The 22,292-nt window shown below is 48.4% G+C and overlaps 1 protein-coding gene across 3 annotated transcripts in view; it reads left to right on the forward strand.

The window, feature by feature from the left end:
• prdm16 (PR domain containing 16) overlaps positions 1-22,292 on the forward strand; it is a 297,762-nt gene that overhangs the window by 150,449 nt on the left and 125,021 nt on the right. For all 3 annotated transcript variants that reach the window (XM_064297806.1, XM_064297807.1, XM_064297808.1), the window contains one exon: positions 3,077-3,426. In XM_064297806.1, the coding sequence (XP_064153876.1) occupies positions 3,077-3,426 (350 nt within the window). The remainder of the gene's footprint in view (positions 1-3,076; positions 3,427-22,292) is intronic.

The raw sequence follows: 22,292 nt of genomic DNA on the forward strand, positions 1-22,292 counted from the left end.
GCACTGAGGAAAGTGCGGAGAAATAAAGGAACTGCTCATGATCCAAAGCACCCCCCTCATCTGTGAAACATGGTGGAGATAGTGTTATGATTTGGGCCTGTATGGCTGCCACTGCAACTGGACCGCTTGTCTTTATTGATGACTTGGATTCCTGACAGCAGCAACAGGAACAGAAGCCTCTTACAGCATCTGCTCAGATCCAACCAAATCAACACTCATTGAGTGGTGCTTAACCATGCAGCAGGACAGTGAGCCCAAACACACTGCTAAAGCAAGTAAGGTGTTTCTCAGGACCAAAACGTGCAGTGTTCTTGACTGGCTCAGTCAATCACCCATCCTGAATTCAGTTGAACATGCGTTTTACTCACTGAGGATGCCTGCAGCACAGGCCTGGCACTGCATCAGGGAAGATGCTCAGCGTCTGGTGATGTCACTGGAGCGCATACTTCCGGCAGTCATTGAAGGCGAAGGACTTGAAACCAATACTAAACATGACGACTTTATTTAAGGTTATGCAATGAATTTTGTACCCTCTATAAAAAGGGCTGTAATTCCTGTATGTGTCATTTAATATGGATGTAAAGCTGACAGTCTGCACTTTAACCTCGTATTCATTGTTTTTAATTCAAATCCAATGTACTGGAGTACAGAAGCAAAACACCCAAAAAACGTGTCACTGTCCAAATACTTAGAGACTGCACTATATATAGTTGCTGAGTTTCATCACAGTGATCTGTGTGTTCCACTCCAGGCCCCTTAAAGTCTTAGGCTGTTTAATAGATTTTCCGAGCCTGTCTTCAGTTTTTGTAATCGTAGTTAATGGATAAGATGCCAAAAAAAAGGAAGGGGAAAAAAAAGAAAAGTTTTTAATGGTTCGAAAGCACGTTTGATTCCTGAAAGCTGCAGCAGATAGGCAGCGGTTATAAAAGTTTAATTGATCTGTGAAAAGGGGACGCTACTGCTGCTCCACATGTTTCCTACTTAACCGCCTGGCTGTTCCTGCAGCTCCTATGAAACTCCCGTCATTAAAAAAAAAATAAAAAAAATGGGTAAGGCTGTTCTTTTCCCCTCAAAATCGCGGGATGACGCAGAAATCTGTCATAAAACGGCTTCATTTTACTGCTGGGGTTTTTATGTGAAACATTTCCCGGAAATCTTGGGCCCGGTCAGCTTTGCCAGACAGTTTACATTCATATTTTACACTTTAAAACTTCAGTACAACCTGGCTAAAAAAATGTCTTTTTTTCATTTGATCATAACAGAAAAAGGTTTTTTATTGAATTATTGAAATGATACTCATAAAATAATTTTGATATCTTAGACTGTAATTCTATTAATACTGATTTTACACATTATAAATTGCCTGTATTGTGGTACAGTGTTGTGAATAATCTTATGAGAAAATATATTCTGTAAGACAGTGTAGAGTAACCAATCTGAATTCTCACTGATGATTATGCCATTTCAGATAAATCAGTGATTGGTGCAGAGGTGCTGGTTCCATCGCACACGTGTGTGATGTGTGACAGTAAGACAGCAGTCCGTCAGAGCGAGTGGAGCACATTTTGTTTTTCGACTTGCTTACAGGCAAATGGACCCCAATTCATAAGGAAATATTTTCGAGTCATAAAATTAGTGTTCTTGGCTGGCGGGGGCTGAGCGTATGGAGGGTGGGGGGTGGGGGGGTGGGGGGTTTGGAAGCACTCCCGCAGTAATTGCGGCCTAGTTAACTGTGATTGCCGGTCTTGTGTTTGGATAGCAAACTGCAGCGGTGCGTCTACAAATTACACATGAGTCTGTCCATGCACTGACACCGCCGTTGCCTGGGTGACGGGAAAAGTGATGTTTTGTGTGGGCTCACTTCAAAAAAAAAAAAAAGAAAAAGAAATTAGGAGTTGGGCGTGCGTTTGCTCTTCAAGTGTCTGCCGGATAGGTGCTTTTGCGTTTGTGGTCTGGACATTTCATTCCACGTTAAAGTGTGATTTGCTCATGTCTTCCTCTTCAAACCGACGCACACGCAGGGGATGTTACCCCTGTTGCTGTTTTCAATTTACACCGTAAAGCTTTCCACAATGCTCTTATTGTCTCATAACTTTCTAAACAACCTTTTTCCTGTTGCTCATGCTGTCTCTGGGTGAAACATTGATCTGTCTATAATTTCCACAATAAAAATCATCCTGTTTCTCATTTGGCAATTAGAAAGGCGGAGGCACAATGTTCATAACAATGCTGGTTTCATTTACAGAAGAATGAATTTGTCTAAAAAAATATATATTTCTTTCTTTTTTTTTTACAAAATTTGTCTAAAAATGTTACAAATTTCTGCTCACATCAGGTGGAAAATTTCTCGTTTGAAAATCCAGTTTGCACAGTAATTCACTCTCAAGTACACATTGAGACCTGAAGCGCCCCTTCTGACTGTCTGTTACTCACGGCTACTCACTCTAAGAGTAACACAGCCGCGCTACCAGCCCCGAAATAACAACAAACACAGGTGACTAAAAGAAAAATGTGATGAGGGGTAGCAACTGCGCACAAGTGGCTCATTTCAGACCATTATCTGAAAGATGACACCGCAGGAAATGACAGCGATTTTAACTGAATGGCGCCGATTGTCCAGCGGTATTACGAGCCGGGGTGTTAGCGGAGCGCAGGAGTCGTGAGGCACGCATCACCCGAGCCTCAGCTTTTCCAGCCTCTGGGGTGTTCAGCCAATCACAAAGCCAGGCCATCCCAGGGAACAGGAAGTGGGAGATGTAGAACCCCTCCCTTGTTGCTTTAGGGTTTTAGTGATGAGGTTAATGCTCTGAGGTGTCCAGCCAATCACAAAGCCAGGCCATCCCAGGGAACAGGAAGTGGGAGATGTAGAACCCCTCCCTTGTTACTTTAGGGTTTTAGTGATGAGGTTAATGCTCTGAGGTGTCCAGCCAATCACAAAGCCAGGCCTTCCCAGGGAACAGGAAGTGGGAGATGTAGAACCCCTCCCTTGTTGCTTTAGGGTTTTAGTGATGAGGAAGAGGATGATGTTGAAGGCTGACTCTCTTGTTTTTTTTTTGTTCCCACCCCTGCGTTGCAGATGACAGTGAAGCAGCAGATACCATGTACGAGCGAGACCCCAGCCTTCCCGCCGGAGAGAGCGCGGAGGAGGAGACAGAAGACAGCATCATGTCCCCCATCCCCGTCGGGCCCCCGTCCCCTCTGCCCAACAACCAGGACTTCACCCCCAAGGAGGGCTCCCCCTACGAAGTCCCCGTCTACATTCCTGACGACATTCCCATCCCCGGCGACCTGGAGCTCAGAGAGTCTTCCGTCCCCGGGGCGGGCCTCGGGATTTGGGCCAAAGCCAAAATCAGGCTTGGGGAACGGTTCGGACCCTACAGCGGGACGCGGAGCGCCGCGGTCAAAGAGACCACTTTCGGATGGGAGGTGAGTTCTCTGACAAACACACACAGGGTGGTGGCAGGGACTGAGAGAGGAAATGAGCGGAGCTTTAGTTTGTGTTTAATTTCTTTATTTATTTAATGCTTTTCCCCCCGCCTAATTCTCCCCAGTTTGGACTGGCCGATCACGCCCACAGCGCTAGGCTCCTCGCAGTCTCGGTTGTTGACTCCGGAGGGCATAGACGTGCGTGTGCTCTCCTCCAACGCGGGTGATGGCACCAACACTTCTTTTCACACCTCTGTAAACAAGTCAGGCCCGACCAGAGACGCTCCTCGTGCAGCTAAGGCCAAGAGTGAGCGCCATTCGGCCAGTGGGGGGCGCACTGCGGCACGAGCGTGACTTGGGCTTTCCAAATTGGGGAGGGGTGGGGTGGGGGGGACATCATTAAAAAATAAATTCATTAAATAAAAGCCCTAAAGGCCAAGTTAAGTTGTTTTTGCTCCTGCTTTGAAAGAAACCCTGTTTAGACTGTGTTTGCTCTGAAAAAGCAAAGCTCAGTGAAATTAAAAGCGGTGAGTCAAAGGAGGCCCTGCTTGTTGCCGACTTTCAGGAAAAGGTAAGTGAACCTGGCAGTGATTCACCCTCCGTTTCCAGGGAGAGATGTGGAGAGAGAGAGAGAGAGAGACGACGCTCGCTCGACACTTGCGCGCACTCTCTCACCGCTATTCAGTTTTTTGAACGGGATTTCTGTGTTTCGGTGCTGCCAGATTTCAAAATCCTTAATGGTGTTTCTGATTACCGAAGATATCAGCGTTTCTCCCGTGCCTCGTCCCTCCCTCCGAGCGCGGTCATTTGGTCACGCCACGCGATGTGGAAATGGAAGACGAGCGGCTCTCTCGTGGATCTCTGTTGAACTATTAATTTTCATTTCAGCATGACATTGGAGGATATTGAAGTTGCTTCAGTAAGCTCATTAAGTGACTCTTGATTTTCCTCTGGGCCGCACGGCCTATCAGATGGGAAGCCCGGCCTGCTTTTAATATTTTTAGCTGCGGGTCCCAACGTAGTCAGATATGTATTGCGTTACACATTTATATATATAATTATGCTTTTTGAATTAAGTCCTGGAATTAGTCACGTGGAGGAAAATGAATATTGCGAAAGTTGGTCATAATGGGGTGCAGCGTGCCTGAACTTTTCTACATGAGGAGGAAGCGTGGATTTTTTTCCATCACCCCCTGCAGGACGCAGCTGGTACTGCAGGCTAGCCCTGAGAAACGACCTTTCGAGGCTGGTCTTTGGGTAACGGTGGCCAACGTGTTCCCTCACAATGGCTGCTTCCTGTGTGCCAGCGCACGGACCCGGCTGCGTGATCACTCAATCGCCGGGATTCTGCGCATGGCAGGATATTTCCAGCCCCGGCAGGTTTTCAGTTCATCGCCCCAGAACCGCGCGAGAGGAACGCGTTACGGTTAGCGGCCCAGGCGCACGCTTTGTGGCACCGCGCCACGGAGAAGTTTTCCTTTATGCGGCTCATATTATGACTAGAGCTTTAAAGAACCCGGGGCTTGCCTCCAAAAGCTACACCTTCTCTAAGCCGTTTTGCTTGGAATGGCGGCTAATGGAGCTCATCAGCGGACCGTCTCTCAGCCCAGAGAGCTGTTGACTTATAATATTACTCCGTGCGATGCTCAGATTTCAGTTGAAGTGTACAGTATGCACATCCCGGTGTTCTCCTTCACTTTTTTTTTTTTATCTAGCTTGGGGCCTACTCAACGATGTAGCTTTGCACATCAGTGTATGGTCAGGAGCAGAGACAGACAAGTCGCGTGTTTAGTAATGTTTTATGAAAAATGACTGACATGTCAAATGCTACTTTTAGGCTACTTTATTCCGTACTCAGCATACTGCGTATGGAGATTGAAAACCGGTCTCTGAGATGCTCAGCCGTTTGCTTTGCAGCAAGGTGGTTTCTCACAGAATATGAAGTTTCGCCCCCCGTCAAATTCGGCCACCAGGACTGTTCCAGAAACATCTTGTCTGCTTTCCGTGGTGAGCCTTTGGGCTCAGTGCTCTTATCACAGATAGTCATAACAGCCAGCCATCGATAGCCATCGCCGGGGTTCCCCACGGACCCCGCCAGGGCTGCCTCATCCAGCCGCCCCTGCTCCCAGACAAATAGACAGCTCCGACAATGAGCTGCGCGTCAAAGCTGGAAGCTTTCCTTTTCTTTTCTTTTTTTTTTGGTGACGGGGGGATTGGGGGGGGGGGGTCACAACTGTTAAAATAACTGGATTACAAGAATGCTGGAGCGGAGAAGTGCCATACGATGGTTTGGGTGGAAATATTTCATTTCACAAGGATCTCATGTGCATGAAATCCAACTGCTGTAACCTCAAAAGACAGATTCCAAGATTGACAGTTTTTTTTATTCTTTATACTACATCTGGGGAATACAGTGCGTGTCCTGTATAAATGGATAGTTTGTAAAAAAATGGGCTGTGTAAGTCGCTCTGCATAAGAGCATCTGCTTAACGCTTGTAGTGTAATATCTCTGGTTTATTTTGCGCTTAGATCCTTTTTGTATTCAGCAGACAGCGTTCCAGGTAAAATGGCATCCTGCAGGTACGTACAGGGATGTACAGTGTGGCTGAAAGTGAGGCGGGGGGGGGTGGGGGGGATATTGGGAGGATGAGGGGCGCTCCGTACGGAGCGGGACAGGGTTCAGCTCCATTACTCTCCCCCGGCCCGAGACGCGGGGCCTGGCGCCGGAGTCGGGCCGATGGGTAATGAGAGCGGCCCGGGCGGAGGAAGCGGGAGGCCGCCGTGTCCCGGGGCGACGGCGAGTGGCGGTGGCGGTGGCGGTGGCGAGGTGTTTTAACTCAGACTCATTTCGGCGAGACGGACAGCTCAATCTGGGAGACGCTTAGCTGCAGGCCACATCCATTCAGCCTCCGCCCGCCTCCTCTGCCGCGCCGGCGACGGCAGTCACAATCATCTATTTAAAAACCATTATGCTCCCCTTTATCACAACATAATGCAGCGCTCACCTCCCCGCAGCTTGATTCAATCAGCATGCCTCTTTAACCCCCCGCCGCCAGCCGGGAGAAGATCTCTCAGCCAGCTTCCTGTCGGCTCAGGGGCCGCTGAGAGTGATGCGCTCTCATTGGGCGCCCGCGCGCTCCGGGTTGAGATGGAAGGTATTGACGTGGGGGTGGGGGTGGGGGGTGGGGTGGGGGGGAGATGTGTCAGCAGACCTGGCTCTGCTCTCTCTGTCCTCGCAGGCCTCGCTGGGGGGCGGGTCGGGTGTCCCCCACCTGAGCTCCGAGCTTCAGTCAGGAGCGCGACAGGAAGTGGCGATGCTGGTGGGATGGATGTCTCACGCGCTCTCGTTTTAGTCATTAATGGCCGACTCATAGCAAAGGGTGGCAGCGCCAGCACGCTGTGGGTCTGGAGTCAGTGTCGGTGTCACAGGAGAATTTGGACCTTGACCGCGAACATGACTGCTGTGGTCGGTGACCGCCCGCATGGTCCCAGGTAGACCCGCTGGTCACTATCCTGAAAGAACAAAGGAATGACTTCTAACACACCACAGTCACCATCACACAACACTGAAATCCATCAAAATGCATCTAATTATCCTCATTTACCCTTTAAATATGACCTGGTGACCTTTAACATATAGTTTGTGCTAAAAAAAAAAAAAAGAAACTTAAGAAAAAAACACAGAGAATGCTCGCCTTATATACCAGGCATTCTGTAAGGTGTCATAACATGGATGCTTTTTGTGAAACGACTCATTTCTGAAAGATCAGATTTTTCTCCTTATTCCAGACAGTGAGTATCGCACCAAATTTGCGAGGATAAATCCATCTCAGTCGAGGATAAATTCCTCTCGATTTTAAAAAAATAAACGCCGCTTTATAATTTTGAGTGATCTACTGACTCGGCGTGATTGTACGGAGTAATTAGTAAACGTAAGGTATAATGTGTAATATTTAATGTGTGAAGGACTGAAGGGCCTGCAGTGACTCAGCAGCAGGGCATTGTTTCACATGCTGTAACCACAACAGAGGAGGCGTGATTCAGACATCCAGGCATTGAAGCTGCTTTATTTTCTCCCGATGCAGGGAACCTCTGGCCACGCAATCTTGAAAAAGGTGAAGAACAAACAGCGAGTGCCTTCAGAAGCAGAACTAATGGTGTTTACCCTCTTCTCCCGTAACCTTGCTCGAGCTCTGCTGCTCCGGGTCTGTGCCTCGCCGTGACGGCACCTGCGCCGCCTCATACCGATAGCCTGGCCGGTGGCATCTCCCTCCGCTTCTCTCAGCCTTCCCCACTGCCGTCACAGTGGAGAACGTAACAGAAGAATATTAGTTTGTTAAACCTGTTACTATTAAGAAATAAAAATACATACTTTCAACCTCCCAACAATCATGCACACACATACACCCACACATTCACACACACACACGCACATATTCACGCACACGTGCACACACACACACACACACACATGCACATACATGCACGTGCACGCGCACACACGCTCGCACGCACACCCACACATACTCATACCGTCTCTTGCACAGATAAAAAGTATTGACTGTAATAAAAGTCGGGACAATTAAAAGTGTGGTTCCACACAGTGTAATTACTAACTTGCTATTGATTTAGCGCGGTTGGTCGATGGGGTCTGTGCTGTTTGCTCGCAGCCAGTCGGGGAGACGGGAGACCGAGGAGCGCATTGACACCTCTGCGGGCCTTTTTAGCCGGTCTGCGTAGCTGATACGGCGTTACTTTGTTACTGTCTGTTCACACAGCAGAGCCGCGCAGAGCTCTGAGAATTGACATATGGTACTCCCTCGCACATAACACGTCTTATTGTGTGGGGATAGAGCCTGTCAACGAGCTGTCATTCGTCTCCCCGGCTTCAAAGGGCCGGGCACCGGTGACCTTGAGATGACTTTGTCGGGAACGCAAACTTTTCTGTTTGCTCTTACGGCACAGAGTGTTTTTCCATATCTGCATTATTCATTTGATCAAAAAAAAAAAAAAAAAGAAGAAAAAAAACTGCCAGTGCCTGCCATTTCTCATATTTACCATCCTATTGACTTAGCGATACTTGGGGTAGATGTGTTCTTTTTTCTCTCTGTCTACGTGACGGACACTTAGCGCTCGATGGGGCTCCTCATATTTCTGCCGGATTCCTTTGTCCTCTGATCCCTTCCTGACAGCCAGCCTTCGCACCAGCGGTTTCGGCTTTGTTTGTCCTCCCCCTTGCTAACGTCCTCAAACCGCGCGCCCCGCCCTGACACTATCTGTCCTGACCCTACCTTTCGCCCTCCGTGTTTACCTGCCTTTTGTGTCATATTGCGTAGCCGGCCGAGCATGTGCCAAGATAGCGCTCGCTGGGCGCAGCTCGCAACTTGTCTAGTCTGTTTGCCTATGGAGGCGTTTTTATCTTGCGGGGGCCAAAGAACGCAAGGCACCGAGCTGATAGGGACAGGAACCGCCAAGGACTTTAGGGAGAAAGCGTCCCCTCCGGGCCAATCAGAGAAGCCCCTGTGGCTGAAAGCAAGGGAGAACGTTTCCCTTTGTAATGGGGCGCCCAGGTCTGTTACCTACACGGTGTCTCAATTATCTGGGGTTCAGTGCCCTGCTGTGGATGAATGTAGAACAGGGGGAAAAAAAGCAATTAAGGTAAAATTAAGTAACCTTATCAAGTATGGAATGGACATCTACGCACTGAGAGACAGCAATGAGTGTGTGGTACATTTTCAAAAGCCCTTCGACGTGCTAGATTAATAGAACATGTCATATCATATAAACTGTCAGGGTAAATGGTTCATTAGCATCTCTGAACAAATCAAATCAGGCCGATGTGCAGAGAATTAAGCGAGATGAGCTCCGTAGGAAACCAGGTCTGAAGCTGGTGGAAATGGTGGAAATACTCTCGGTCAGTTTAGATGTAGCCTGCACTGCATTGCGATACAGCACAGGGGGGAAAATGGCGGTTGGCGTGATCTGTCTGTGATTTTGTGCTTGGATTCACCTGGATCACTCGGTACACCATAAATCATTAATCTAAAACAATATGTTGATGCGAAATAATTTCTCTGCAGTCAAATGTATGGTTGATAAAAAAAACATTTAGAAACTGTGTGAAACTGAATAATGTAACCTTGCCTTGTTATTCATGGTTCTGTGCCCACATCAGCATGTAATGAAGTAAATAGCAACCCTGTGGTATTTAAATAAAATATTGACCATGACCGTGTGGTTTTAAAAGAAAAACATTTTATTGACATTATTTGACTTGGAGGGAAAAAAAATACACTGAATTTACGTATGAAAAATGAAGAACGTGTAGGACATCTAAATTTTAGTTTTGGTTGTAATTTCTTTCATTCTCTTCCATTTTATGTAGGTTTAAAACATACTATTAGCCAATTTAATCCAATTTTCCCAGCTCTGAGCACTCCAGCGGAACAGATTACACCTAATATTAAACATATGGTCCATGTTGCTGTAGAAACACTGGGGCAGGTTTTAGGAGCTGTTGAAGACAAATATCTTACATCTCTTGTCTGCTCTGTCGTCAATTTATTCCCTCCAACACAAGCGCTGATAATGAGGAAACAGGCAGCAAATTAAACGTCAAGATTGATTACCGCATTGATGCTTTTTCATTTGTTAATAACTCATTACCGGCATCTGTTAATTAATCTAATGCCGAGATGAAAGTTATTTTGAGAAAGAGGCAATGGGGAGATGTGATCAAAGGGTACTTTCATATTTATATTAATGTCTATTCATTATTTATTTTATATATTATTTTTAATTCATTTTTGGATTGAATTAAGCACAGCTGTAATTCATCTTTGAAAATATAGTTAAGGTTGAAAACTTTTTTTAGGCCCGAGTCCTCTTTAATAAAGTTGTTGTGCTAATTGTTATACTGAATGATAGCAGGTGCTGTACTATTGCTGATGTGTTTTCAAACATTAAATTTACATTTATAACACTCACACACACACACACACACAAGCGTGTGCACATACACACACACACACACAAGCGTGTGCACATACACACACACTCACACACATACACACACACACACACACACACACACACACCGTTGCCAAGAGCAGGTAACTCCTGTCCAATTTTCTCCTTTCTTGCCTGTGAAAAGCCATCAGTCATGAGTGTCCTGATGAATTACCACATCATTTGCGCTCTGTCCTGAGGGCACAGCAGACACTGATATTGCTCTCTGCCAGGGTAAATAACGATATTTGCCGGAGTTGTTTATGTTGTTAATTAGATTGATGCTTTCACTTGGAAATTTGGCTGCATTCACACGCTCTTTAATCTGCGGCTTGTTCTGCACCCCTTTCCTTCCTGGGAACATCCTGAGCCCTGTTCTGAAAGGTATCTGTGAAGCTCAGGACTTCTGTAGCTGAGTGTGGTTTTTGGGCAGATTTAACGTATGGAGATGGGTGTTGCTGGGTGGGTACGTGAGCATTGTAGGTGACAGGTGGAGATGAGTGGTGCTGCGAGGGTACCTGAGTATTGCAGGTTACAGGTGGAGATGGGTGGTGTTGGGTGGGTACCTGAGTTTTTTAGGTGACAGATGGAGATGAAGGGTGCTGGGCGTAGGGTTCCTGAGTATTGTAGATGACCGGTGGAGATGAGTGGTGCTGGGAGGGTACCTGAGTATTGATGGTGGCAGGTGTGCCAGGGACATGTTGGCACTGCTCTGGGTAGCTGCCCGGCCCTGTACTGCAGGGTGGTAGGTTCTGGCCCGTCTCAGGGCTCCAGTGTTTCATGTTCCTGCTTCTCATCGTCTACTGAGAAAGTAACTTTAAGATCCCTACTAACATTCTGTTGTTTTCTAGATATCTTCTGAAGAGAATATAGGTAGTTACAGAATACTGATTTTGCTTGCCTTGTGTGTGTGTTTGTGTGAGAGAAGAGAGATTGTGTGTGTGTGAGAGAGGGAGATTTGTGTGTGTGTGTGCGCGTGTGCATACTTGTGTGAGTGCATGCTTATGTGTGTGCGTGTGTGTGTTTACTGATAACAGCTTGGACCATTATAGCATTAAGAGAACCTGTGATTTCTTGCTTAACTGTGTTGGAAAAGTCATTATTCATTATCATTGCTGAAATGAGGCTGGCCACTAACACAAAATATGTTTCAGGGCATTTCAAAAATGATATATTAATTTCTCCCCTAAATAGACTATTTAAATAATTAGACCCAGACCTACTACTCAAGCACAACGAGAGTGTTTTATTTCATCTTTAAAATTGTTGCATTTATCTGTTTACCTTTGTGAGAATCTGGAAATGGTTAAATTGCTAGCCCATGTTCTGGCCAACGTTGTTGGGGTTATTCGGAGATGTGCCCTTCGCTGAATCACACACAGGGATGGTTTCCACCAGACGCGATGCAACGTATACCAGCGCAGAGCTGCACTAATGAATCTTCTGAGAATGTGTCCATGTATGTGAAGTGCTGCTCCCGGTCAGTGAATCTTCCAGATTCTTCCGTGGGACTGAGTTTTCACATTTACCTCCTTCTCTGCCTCGTATTTTAACTTTAAATTCTGTTCCTTAAAGCTGTTTCAATCTCGTCTGCATTTCCTAACTTAAATAATAATTTATCCCGATAAATGACTATGTAATGTATAGTATATAAACAACGATATATTCAAATGTTTTATAAATTACTGCCATTTTATTATAGGCCACAGAAAAGGATATAGACAACATGTTCATGTGCATGTTCATGTGCATGTGTCTCTTGTGAGAATGGAAGAATTAAATCTATTTACAGTATGCAGAACATTTTATACTCATCAAAGGGCCATCTGTCAGTAATATCAACATATCATAGCTGTTTCATTGCTTTTTGAAAACATCTAAATACACTTCTCATACCTAATATAATGCATTATTAAAATATACATTACAGTACTTGGGAGTAGTTTTTTCATTCCTTAACAATATAGATTCATGTAATTAGTATAACCAGTATAATATAATTCCAACAAATGTTTTGCAACATTAAAAAACAGCCCATAACTTGGAAGACGGCATACCACCCATCGTAGTATTGCGAACAAGCATATTTCTGTGCAAAATGTCTGTTCAGTCCGTTATAATGTCAGTTTTTTCCCCCCAAATTCTCCTTTGGTTTAAATGGGTTCACGTAGATTAGGAAAGGTTGTAGATTATGTTCAGTTAGTCTCTCTTAATATTTCTTAATTTATTTTAACATGGTTTTATGAAAGGAGCAGCCTTATTGGCCATTGATCTCTGAGGTAGCAGTACCACTGTCTGTCTATAGGGCATAGAACAGTTGTATCCCCATCCCCACAAAATTGCCTTATGTTTGCATTGTCTGCGCAATTTTCGTATTTTAATTGAGACATAACTGTCACGTACCTTTTGTGTGTCGTTATGTGACATTTTGTCACTTATTCAGCAGAAATCCTTAGATATCTATTATTGCGGCCGACTCACCATTCATCCTGTCTCTGGGATGAACACTGTAGATGATCCACTGTTTCATACGTACATGAGCCTTAACGCTTCATGCCATTGTCCCATTAACAATGACTGATGTCTGTGGACTTGGTTCCTTTGTTAACATTAAGTGGCTGTGTCCTGGATTTGGACAGGATGAAGTCAGGGCGAGCGGTGAGTTATGTTTCTGTCAGTATCTCTGTGACAACGCTCAGCTTCTTAGTCACAGTTTGTTCGGCTGACGTGCGGCGCTTCTGCGCTCCGTCATGCTTTTGGAACTAAAGGAAGTGACATCGGTGGCTTGGGTGCAGCTCCGCTCGGTATCGGTCCGCCTGGTACCACTCCAAGCGATGCAACATCCTCTCTAAGGCAAGTCACATGACCACCTGGCCACTTGCCTGCGTTGCAGGAGCTCCGGTTGGTGGTGATGCCTTTCTCCGAAGCGCGCTGTAGACCCAGACAACGGCTGAGAGTCTGCCTCTTTCGCTCTCTGCTTACTCTTAACCTTCAGCACAAGCGAGGCTTATATCTTTGCAAGATAGTGCTGGGCCTGGATTTTTTTATTATGTTTGACATTACTAGAACCTACAGTAATAGGTATTCACTGAAACAACAGCATGAATGTTAAGTGTTTTTCTTTGCTGTGCCAGACTATAAAAATATTATGGGGGGGGTGGTGGTGATGATTTGGTGGTGGGGGAGGGGGGGGGCATAAATATAAATACCCCCTGCTGGCCGGTGGTAACAATGCAGTGGGGAGGGGGGGCACTGAAAAGACTTTTAGGAGTCCTGCTGCTTCTGGAGAGGCTGGCTTGTTTTAGAGAAAGAGAGAGGGACACAGAGGTCCCCTCACCAGCGGTCCCAAAGAGGGCTGAGGCGACCGTGGCGACAGCGGCGCCCTCGTCGCACGGCGCGTTTTCACCGCTGGGGGGGGGAGCTTTCTGCCAGCACCGACCCCCCCCACATGATGGATCGCTGCCGCGCCCGTGAAGCCCCCGCACCCCGCCTGAGCCGGGACCAAAGCCCCGCTGCCCTCTCTGCTCAAACTCTCACGCCCCCGCCTCTGCCCCCGCCAGGGTCAGCACCACTCCCCCTGTCCCGCCGCTGATTTAGGGAGAGCTGGCCCCGCTGCGCCTCGTTCAGGAATCTCATATTTTAATCTCATAAATGCGCTCCGCGTATCGACTAGGTGTGAAGTAATAGCGTGCGGTCAGCATCGCGCTGGCTCCCAACGTCCCAGCTGTTTTATTTGGTCTTACTTGTTTTGTCAGGTTCTGGCAGGGTCGCCGGTCTGTGTAGAAATTTGATCACTCCAAAAATAAGCCGCTGGTGATTTTTTTTTCTTTTCTTTTTTTGCCGTTGTGTTATTATTAAGCCCCCCCGGTTTAATTCTGCTTTATTGAAATTCTCACCTGAAAGTAAGCCCCCGGGATTTGCATGTGCGGTGCAATTTAAGACCGGATTTGTGCTCCTTTGGCCTGTCCCTGCGAGACACCAGTCCCACCTCGTCCCTCCTCCCTCTCTCTTCCCTCTCTCTCTGTCTCTCTCTCCCCGGCCCCTGGTCCTCCCGCTCTCTCTCTCTCTCTCTCGGATAGCGGCGCTGCTAATTCTGCCTTATCGGCGAAGTAATTTAGCTAGCACAGCTTGGGTTTCTGTCAGCGACGGCCGGACCTTTGTGCCACGCAGCTGTAGCCGAGATAAACCCTCGGACGGAACAATGTCTGGCTGACCTCTACAACCGAAATCTCGCTTGTTTCCCTCAAAACTAATTTGTGGGCCCTGGGCCTGGGCTGGAGGCACAGCGGAGGCCCGAAAGGCCATTTGGAGCAGGTTGAGTGAGCAGGAGAGGGACTGGGGGGCAGAGGGATTAAGATTCCTGGCCGGTTCCGACTCTATTTCCAGTGCCGCTCAGAGCCAGTCCCCGCTAGCCGCAGCGTGAGCGGGAGCCAAGATGGACGGACAGGCGGAATCCTCGGTGAAAATCAACAGCCTCTCCCTGTGAAATAAGTTCAGCCTCGCTTTGGTGCAGGAACCGGTTTGGTAGCGCTTCTGCTGGGGGTACTCACTGTCGAGAGAGCGCTGCATCAGTTTCAGCAGCTGTGCCGGTGCAGTAAGAACCGTGTCCCAGAATGCAATCTAAAGACCTGTGACATTTTCCCAAATCACATAGTACTACCTCAGAAGGGCAGGAGTGAAAAAAAGAGGGCCACCATGTTTTAAGTGAATTTTCAATGTTCAGCGCTCAGATCAGTGATGATTATCACGTACTCGAATCAGGTACCCACTGACGGGCAGGCTCTGTCGAAAGTCTGTGTCGGTTGTTCCCTTAAGAGGGTGAAGGAGAGCGTTTGTGGGGGGGGGGGCCGCTCAGGACGGGTGTGGAGTATGGAGGGGGGGGCGGGGTCAGGCGAGCAGGAGAAACGCATTAAAAGCTCCATTTTGCACACTGTCATCCTTCAAGTTGATGAGCACTTAAAGATGTAAATCCAAAATCCCACTGTCCATCAGTCCTCCTCATCAAAAGCGCCTGAAGGGGACAGGCGCAGGAGAGGCGGGCCGGGGGGGCTGAATGGGGGCCGCTCAAGTGCCTGCCGGGTCCGGGGCCGCCCACTCCAGCCTTGTCAGGGTCGCCCTTGAGCCCGCCCGCTCTCGGGGGTTCCCAGGGAGATGAGAACCGCGGAGAAGCGCCGAGGGATTAACTTTTCACATGGCTGGGAGTCCGCGCCTGAAAGGACCTGACAACCAAACAGCTTTATTAAAAAACAGAAAGAAGAAGAGGGAAGAGAGGGGAAGGAGGTGGGTGGAGGAGGGGAAATTCTTCACATGATGGCTCTGAGAGAGGATTTTGGGTATAGAGTGTCTTTGGGGTTTAAGAAAGCCTTCTTCGTTTAGAATGACCAAATTGTTCCCCCCCACCCCACCCCCCTTCGTCCACCCACCCACACTGTCCCCGTTCAGCTGCCTGAAGGGCCCAGTTCCCCATTGGCAGAATGTGCTTGAGGTGCTGTATGAGGGAGAATAACTGGGTCATTCATGTGACACTCTGGGACATCTGTGCCATTTTCCGACTGTTCCCATCGGCTGACTGGACGCCATTTAGGACCCGCTTTGAGCAGCAGTGCTGAACCCTGCCGGGATTTGCTATCATCCAAAAATATTGATAAGCGATGGCCATTATCTGCTCCCACAGCTGCGCTTCAGCAATTTTTGAGTCCACAAAGTAAATATTTTCATATTTGCAATACTAATAATATAATTAATTATCAATGTTATTTACTTTAGAATGGGCATTTTAGTGCTATTTCTGTACCTGCTCCTCCAGATTCTGTGAGTGAGCTGAACTCGATCGGGGCCCCCAGTCGCCGTGTGAGTGGCGGCGAGGGCGAGCCGTGTCACAGGCGCTGAGAGGACTCTCCAGTCACATGACACCGCAGGCGTGGATCTCAGCCAGCTCTATTAGGAGCCACATGAGTCTGTGGGAATGAGGAAAGGTTCAGAGCGCGGCCCTGTGCACTCGCCGGATTCCAGTCTGCTCAATGAGACCATGAGTCCAGTCCTCTTGATGAGACTGTGAGTCCAGTCCGCTCGATGAGACCGTGAGTCCAGTCCGCTCGATGAGACCGTGAGTCCAGTCCTCTCGATGAGACTGTGAGTCCAGTCCTCTCTATGAGACCGTGAGTCCAGTCTGCTCTGTGAGACCATGAGTCCAGTCCTCTCGATGAGACCGTGAGTCCAGTCCTCTCTATGAGACCGTGAGTCCAGTCCGCTCAATGAGACCATGAGTCCAGTCCTCTTGATGAGACTGTGAGTCCAGTCCGCTCGATGAGACCGTGAGTCCAGTCCGCTCGATGAGACCGTGAGTCCAGTCCTCTCGATGAGACTGTGAGTCCAGTCCTCTCTATGAGACCGTGAGTCCAGTCTGCTCTGTGAGACCATGAGTCCAGTCCTCTCGATGAGACCGTGAGTCCAGTCCTCTCTATGAGACCGTGAGTCCAGTCCGCTCTGTGAGACCATGAGTCCAGTCCTCTCTATGAGACCGCGAGTCCAGTCCTCTCTATGAGACCGCGAGTCCAGTCCTCTCTATGAGACCGCGAGTCCAGTCCTCTCTGAGACCGTGAGTCCAGTCCCCTCAATGAGACCGTGAGTCCAGTCCTCTCTATGAGACCGTGAGTCCAGTCCTCTCTATGAAACCGTGAGTCCAGTCCGCTCGATGAGACCGCGAGTCCAGTCCTCTTGATGAGACTGCGAGTTCAGTCCACTCGATGACACTGAGTCCAGTCCGCTCTATGAGACCGTGAATCCAGTCCCCTCAATGAGACCGTGAGTCCAGTCCGCTCTATGAGACCGTGAGTCCAGTCCTCTCTATGAGACTGTGAGTCCAGTCCTCTCTGAGACCATGAGTCCAGTCCTCTCTGAGACCGTGAGTCCAGTCCTCTCAATGAGACCGTGAGTCCAGTCCTCTCTATGAGACTGTGAGTCCAGTCCTCTCTATGAGACCGTGAGTCCAGTCCTCTCAATGAGACCGTGAGTCCAGTCCTCTCAATGAGACCGTGAGTCCAGTCCTCTCAATGAGACCGTGAGTCCAGTCCTCTCAATGAGACCGTGAGTCCAGTCCTCTCAATGAGACCGTGAGTCCAGTCCTCTCTATGAGACCGTGAGTCCAATCCTCTCAATGAGACGTTGAGTCCAGTCCTCTCAATGAGACCGTGAGTCCAGTCCTTCAGTGAGACCGTGAGTCAGTCGTCTATGAGACCGTGAGTCCAATCCTCTTATGAGACCGTGAGTCCAGTCCTCTCAAGTGAGACGTGAGTCCAGTCCTCTCAATGAGACCGTGATCCAGTCCTCAATGAGCCGTGAGTCCAGTCCCTCTAATGAGACGTGAGTCCATCGTTATGAGACTGTGAAGTCCAGTCCTCTCTATGAGACCGTGAGTCCAGTCCTCTTATGAGACGTGAGTCCAGTCCTCTTATGAGACCGTGAGTCCAGTCCCTCAATGAGACCGTGAGTCCAGTCCCCTCAATGAGACCGTGAGTCCAGTCCCCTCAATGAGACCGTGAGTCCAGTCCTCTCTATGAGACCGTGAGTCCAGTCCTCTCTATGAGACCGTGAGTCCAGTCCTCTCTGAGACCGTGAGTCCAGTCCGCTCTATGAGACTGTGAGTCCAGTCCGCTCTATGAGACCGTGAGTCCAGTCCTCTCTATGAGACCGTGAGTCCAGTCCTCTCAATGAGACCGTGAGTCCAGTCCGCTCTATGAGACCGTGAGTCCAGTCCTCTCTATGAGACCGTGAGTCCAGTCCCCTCAATGAGACCGTGAGTCCAGTCCGCTCTATGAGACCGTGAGTCCAGTCCTCTCTATGAGACCGTGAGTCCAGTCCTCTCTATGAGACCGTGAGTCCAGTCCTCTCAATGAGACCGTGAGTCCAGTCCTCTCTATGAGACTGTGAGTCCAGTCCGCTCGATGAGACTGCGGCGGCAGAATTTCCCTGTGACAAAATGACGGTTTGGCGTGGAATGCGTTCGCGTGGCGGAGGGGCATTGTGATCGTAAAACATTGTGTAATATATACATTCAGATGATATTATTTCCTTTTTCTTTGCTATGAATTTATTAGTATGAAATTTGAGACCATAGTATATACTGTAATTTAAATCAGACAATTCAGAAGAGGACTATGTACGAAAAATATTTAGCTAGCATTGGTTATTGGGGCTATTTTAATGGTGTCTTAAATGTATACTTAGTCTGCAATTAAGCATTGTCTTTGATGGGAACACTTCTTTATGGCGTTTCTCTTTTGTTAAATAAAAACTATTCATATTATCAGGAGTTATTTAGTGGAAAAATATGTCTGTGTATTAGCATAGTCCTTGCCTTTGCTACAATAACTGCCTTGTAAAGAAAGTTAAGTGCGTTGAAAAGAAGTAGGGGTGTGGGGGGGGGGTGTGTGGTGGGGGGCAGGGAAGGATGGGGGGGGGTTCCTCTTGGCTTCCGCAGCTTCCTGTTCTGATGAATTAGCTGTCAATTTGCGTTAGTGAGAAAAATCAAAACAAATGGTGGACGTGGGAGTTCTATTGACTTTCTCAGCGAGTAGATCAGGAAATCAACCCGGGCGCGCTGGGCACTTAATACGCCTCTCTGCCAAGCCATCGTGGCCAAACAGGAGGGTCAGAGAAGGTGTGAGGGAGTCCTGTTTCTGTGTGTGTCTGCTACCTCTGGCTCCCTCTCTCCCGCCCCTCTCCAGAGATGCACTCGGTGAGGACCGGGGCTGTGTGTGTACTTTTGACTTTGTGTGGGTAATTACAATCCGTTCCCTGTTCGTTCGACACAAATCACACACACACACACACACAAGCTGAAGGAGAAAAACTTGCCATTCCGTGGAGGAGAGGGGAAAGTCATATGGATCTGTTTTTTGAGTCCTGTATTCTGTAGGAGGTATCGATTGTTCTGTTCGCCCAAACAAAGTGTACTTCCTCCACGCCCCCATTTATTATTGGTGGGTTTTACATAGCGTGTAATGGGTCGTATCGGATCGGTAGTAGGGGTGTTAGCGTTTCTCTGTTGATTGTGTGGGGCTGTGTCGCTTGTGGCTGGTTTACATGATGGTGTTTAGTGTTTGTTTAGCCTTAATGTACCGTCTACATCACTGGGGACGAGGTCACCTAGCCTGAGCTAGTGTAGTGGGTGGGGCCGTGAGGTGGGCGGGGCCAGCCTGGGTTTTTGGGCTGAAGCTTGGATGCCACTGCAGTCCTGCTGTCACCTTGTTTACAGTCAGGTTTCAGCGCATATTTCAAACTGTAAACCCCTCCCCCCCCCGAGCCATCTCAATTCTCAGATAAACTCTCTCACTGTCCCTTCCTGTTACCTTACCCCCCCACACACACACACACACACACACACACACCACTGGAAACACAGATATCGTGGTTGAACGGGCCACACAGGGAAAGTTGATCTTTTGCCCGTGCGTCTGTACAACGCCGGCCTGACCTCCGCGATTAAGGATCACGCAGCGCAGCTCCGACGGGGGGGCCTGGATCACCGGGTCTTTACCGAAAGCCCCAGAGTTCTTACGGGCTTCCTGGCCTGCCTGGGAGTGTGGAACCCGCGTTCGGTACGCGTGTGGAACTAGCGATCGGGGCTGTTTCAGAAATCCGTTTGATTTACCTTTGTCTGGAGGGGCGGATTTGCCCGTCGAGCCTCACTCGTGCGGCCCGCTCATTTCCCCCACGCGCGCTGTTGTCCGTGGTCTGGCGGGCGGGGGCCCTGATTGCTGTAATAACAATAACGTGGACCTGCAAAGCAGGAGTCTTTTAGGAAGAAAAGATTGCCATATTAACAGTTGCAGAGGCCAAAAAAAAAAAAAGAGAGAGAGAGAGAGAGGGGGGGGGGCAGTGGGGAGGGTTGATTAGGTTGTTCTAGAGAGTCAGGAAAAGAGAATTAGAAAGATATGGGAAAATAGATGTAGTGGAACTGGGTTCAGCGCTGGACTAATTAGAGAGTGTGGGGAGACTGCTGATTGTACTCCCTCAGTCCGGTCAGCCTCTCTCTCGCTCTCTCTCTCTCTCTCTCTCTCTCTCCATTCTCCCCCTCACACATGCACATACACACACGCACACTCACAAATAAACACGCGCCTGCTATACCCACAAAGGGATTCCTTTTGACACACTCATACACACATGCATGACTCACACAGATTTACGTACGGTGAATTCACTCATACACTATCATGGTCATGAGAACATGGGCCTACACAAACACAGTAGCCGACAGATGGCCACACACAAACACACATACGCACCCCCCATGCAACACACACTGCACTAACATACATAGACCACACAACAACACACACCGCACTACACACACCACACACACACCACTGCCCCCACACACTATCTACACACACACAACACACACACAACTGCTCCCCCCAACCACTCTTCACACACAAACACAAAACCACGCACTGCTCGCCCCCCACTCTTAAACTTACACACACACAGGCACACACACTACACATTTGCGGGGAGAATCCAGCTTATCACCGGCGGCAGAGACGGCTGATAGCGGAGCAGATAGCTGGTGAATTAGCCAAAGTCAGAGGGACGTAAATAGGGCCTGAGAAGTGAAGGGGAGAGGAAGGTTAGGGCCCAGTCTGAGCCTGAATTAGGCAGACTATTCAGGGCCGCTGAAAGGCCTGCAAGCCGGCCTTTCTCCAGCGCTAAATTGGGAGGAAATCTGGCTATTGTCATGTGTTTTTGAAGTGGCTGGGTGTTTTTGTGAGGTGCTTACCTATAGATGAGAGCTGAGACAATGAAAGTGGATGTAAAAGGGTCAGAGCTCAGCTAAGGGGAGCCCAGACTGGAGTTAGAGGGGGAGAAAGATGGGTTCTGCACACAGGACGATGACGGAAATCCATGAAACCCAAAGCCTTTCTCTCCAGAACTTCAGATTATTAATTTGTTTTCTTTTTTTTAAACGTGGTTATCATCACTAATCTAAATGTCCCAGGTATGTTTTGTACCATCTTATTGGGAAATGGAAGTTGGCGTCTCCGTTTTAGCGAAAGTGAAGGTGCGTTATCGTCGCTGTGCGATTTCATTGAGAAAAGGCTGTAAAAAGCATTAGATCCTGTGAGACGTGGGCTGAAGGACGGACAATAAGCAGGCAGAGCCCCACCCCCCGTTAAAACTCTCCGCCCGCACCTTTTCACCAGCGCTCCGCACAATGGCATCTCTGCTTTTTTTATTTTTCTGTGGCGGTTGTTGTGAGCAGGAGGCAGGAGGCGAAGGAAGTTCCTCTGACGGCTTTGGCTAATTTGAACACCATTTACCCCTCAATGAAAACCCATCAGGACTAAAGCAGTGCCGCTAACCAATTGACCTTATTCAGTGGAGGAATGATACGCTGGGAAAGCAGCCAGGTTCGCTGTGCTTCAGAAAAGAGCAAATTGGACGCAAGCTTTGTTCTCTTTTCTCCCCATTTCCTTTTTCCCCCTCTCTCTCTCTCTTCTGTCCACGGCCTGCCTGTACCAGAGTCAGCTGGTTTGCAGTGGCCGAGAGACAGGTGAGGCTGTGTGTGTGTGCGCGTGTGCGTGTGTGTGCACGTGTGTGTGGATGGTTGTGTGTGTGTCTGTGTATGTGTGTCTGTGTGTGTATGTGCGTGTGTGTGCACGTGTGTATGCATGGTTATGTGTGTGTGTGTGTGTGTGTGCGGGAGAGAGTGGGTGGGAGTAATGGAGAGAACTGGGGGAATCTCTTACCTGTTACTGTGGAAACAGCGAATAAAGCTGAGCGCTGGGCTGTTATTCAAATATCTTATTTTAGAAACAATTTCTATTGCACTGAATTTTTCTGAAAATTCACCA

Source organism: Anguilla rostrata, chromosome 11 (assembly GCF_018555375.3).
Source record: "Anguilla rostrata isolate EN2019 chromosome 11, ASM1855537v3, whole genome shotgun sequence".
Classification (NCBI taxonomy): domain Eukaryota; kingdom Metazoa; phylum Chordata; class Actinopteri; order Anguilliformes; family Anguillidae; genus Anguilla; species Anguilla rostrata.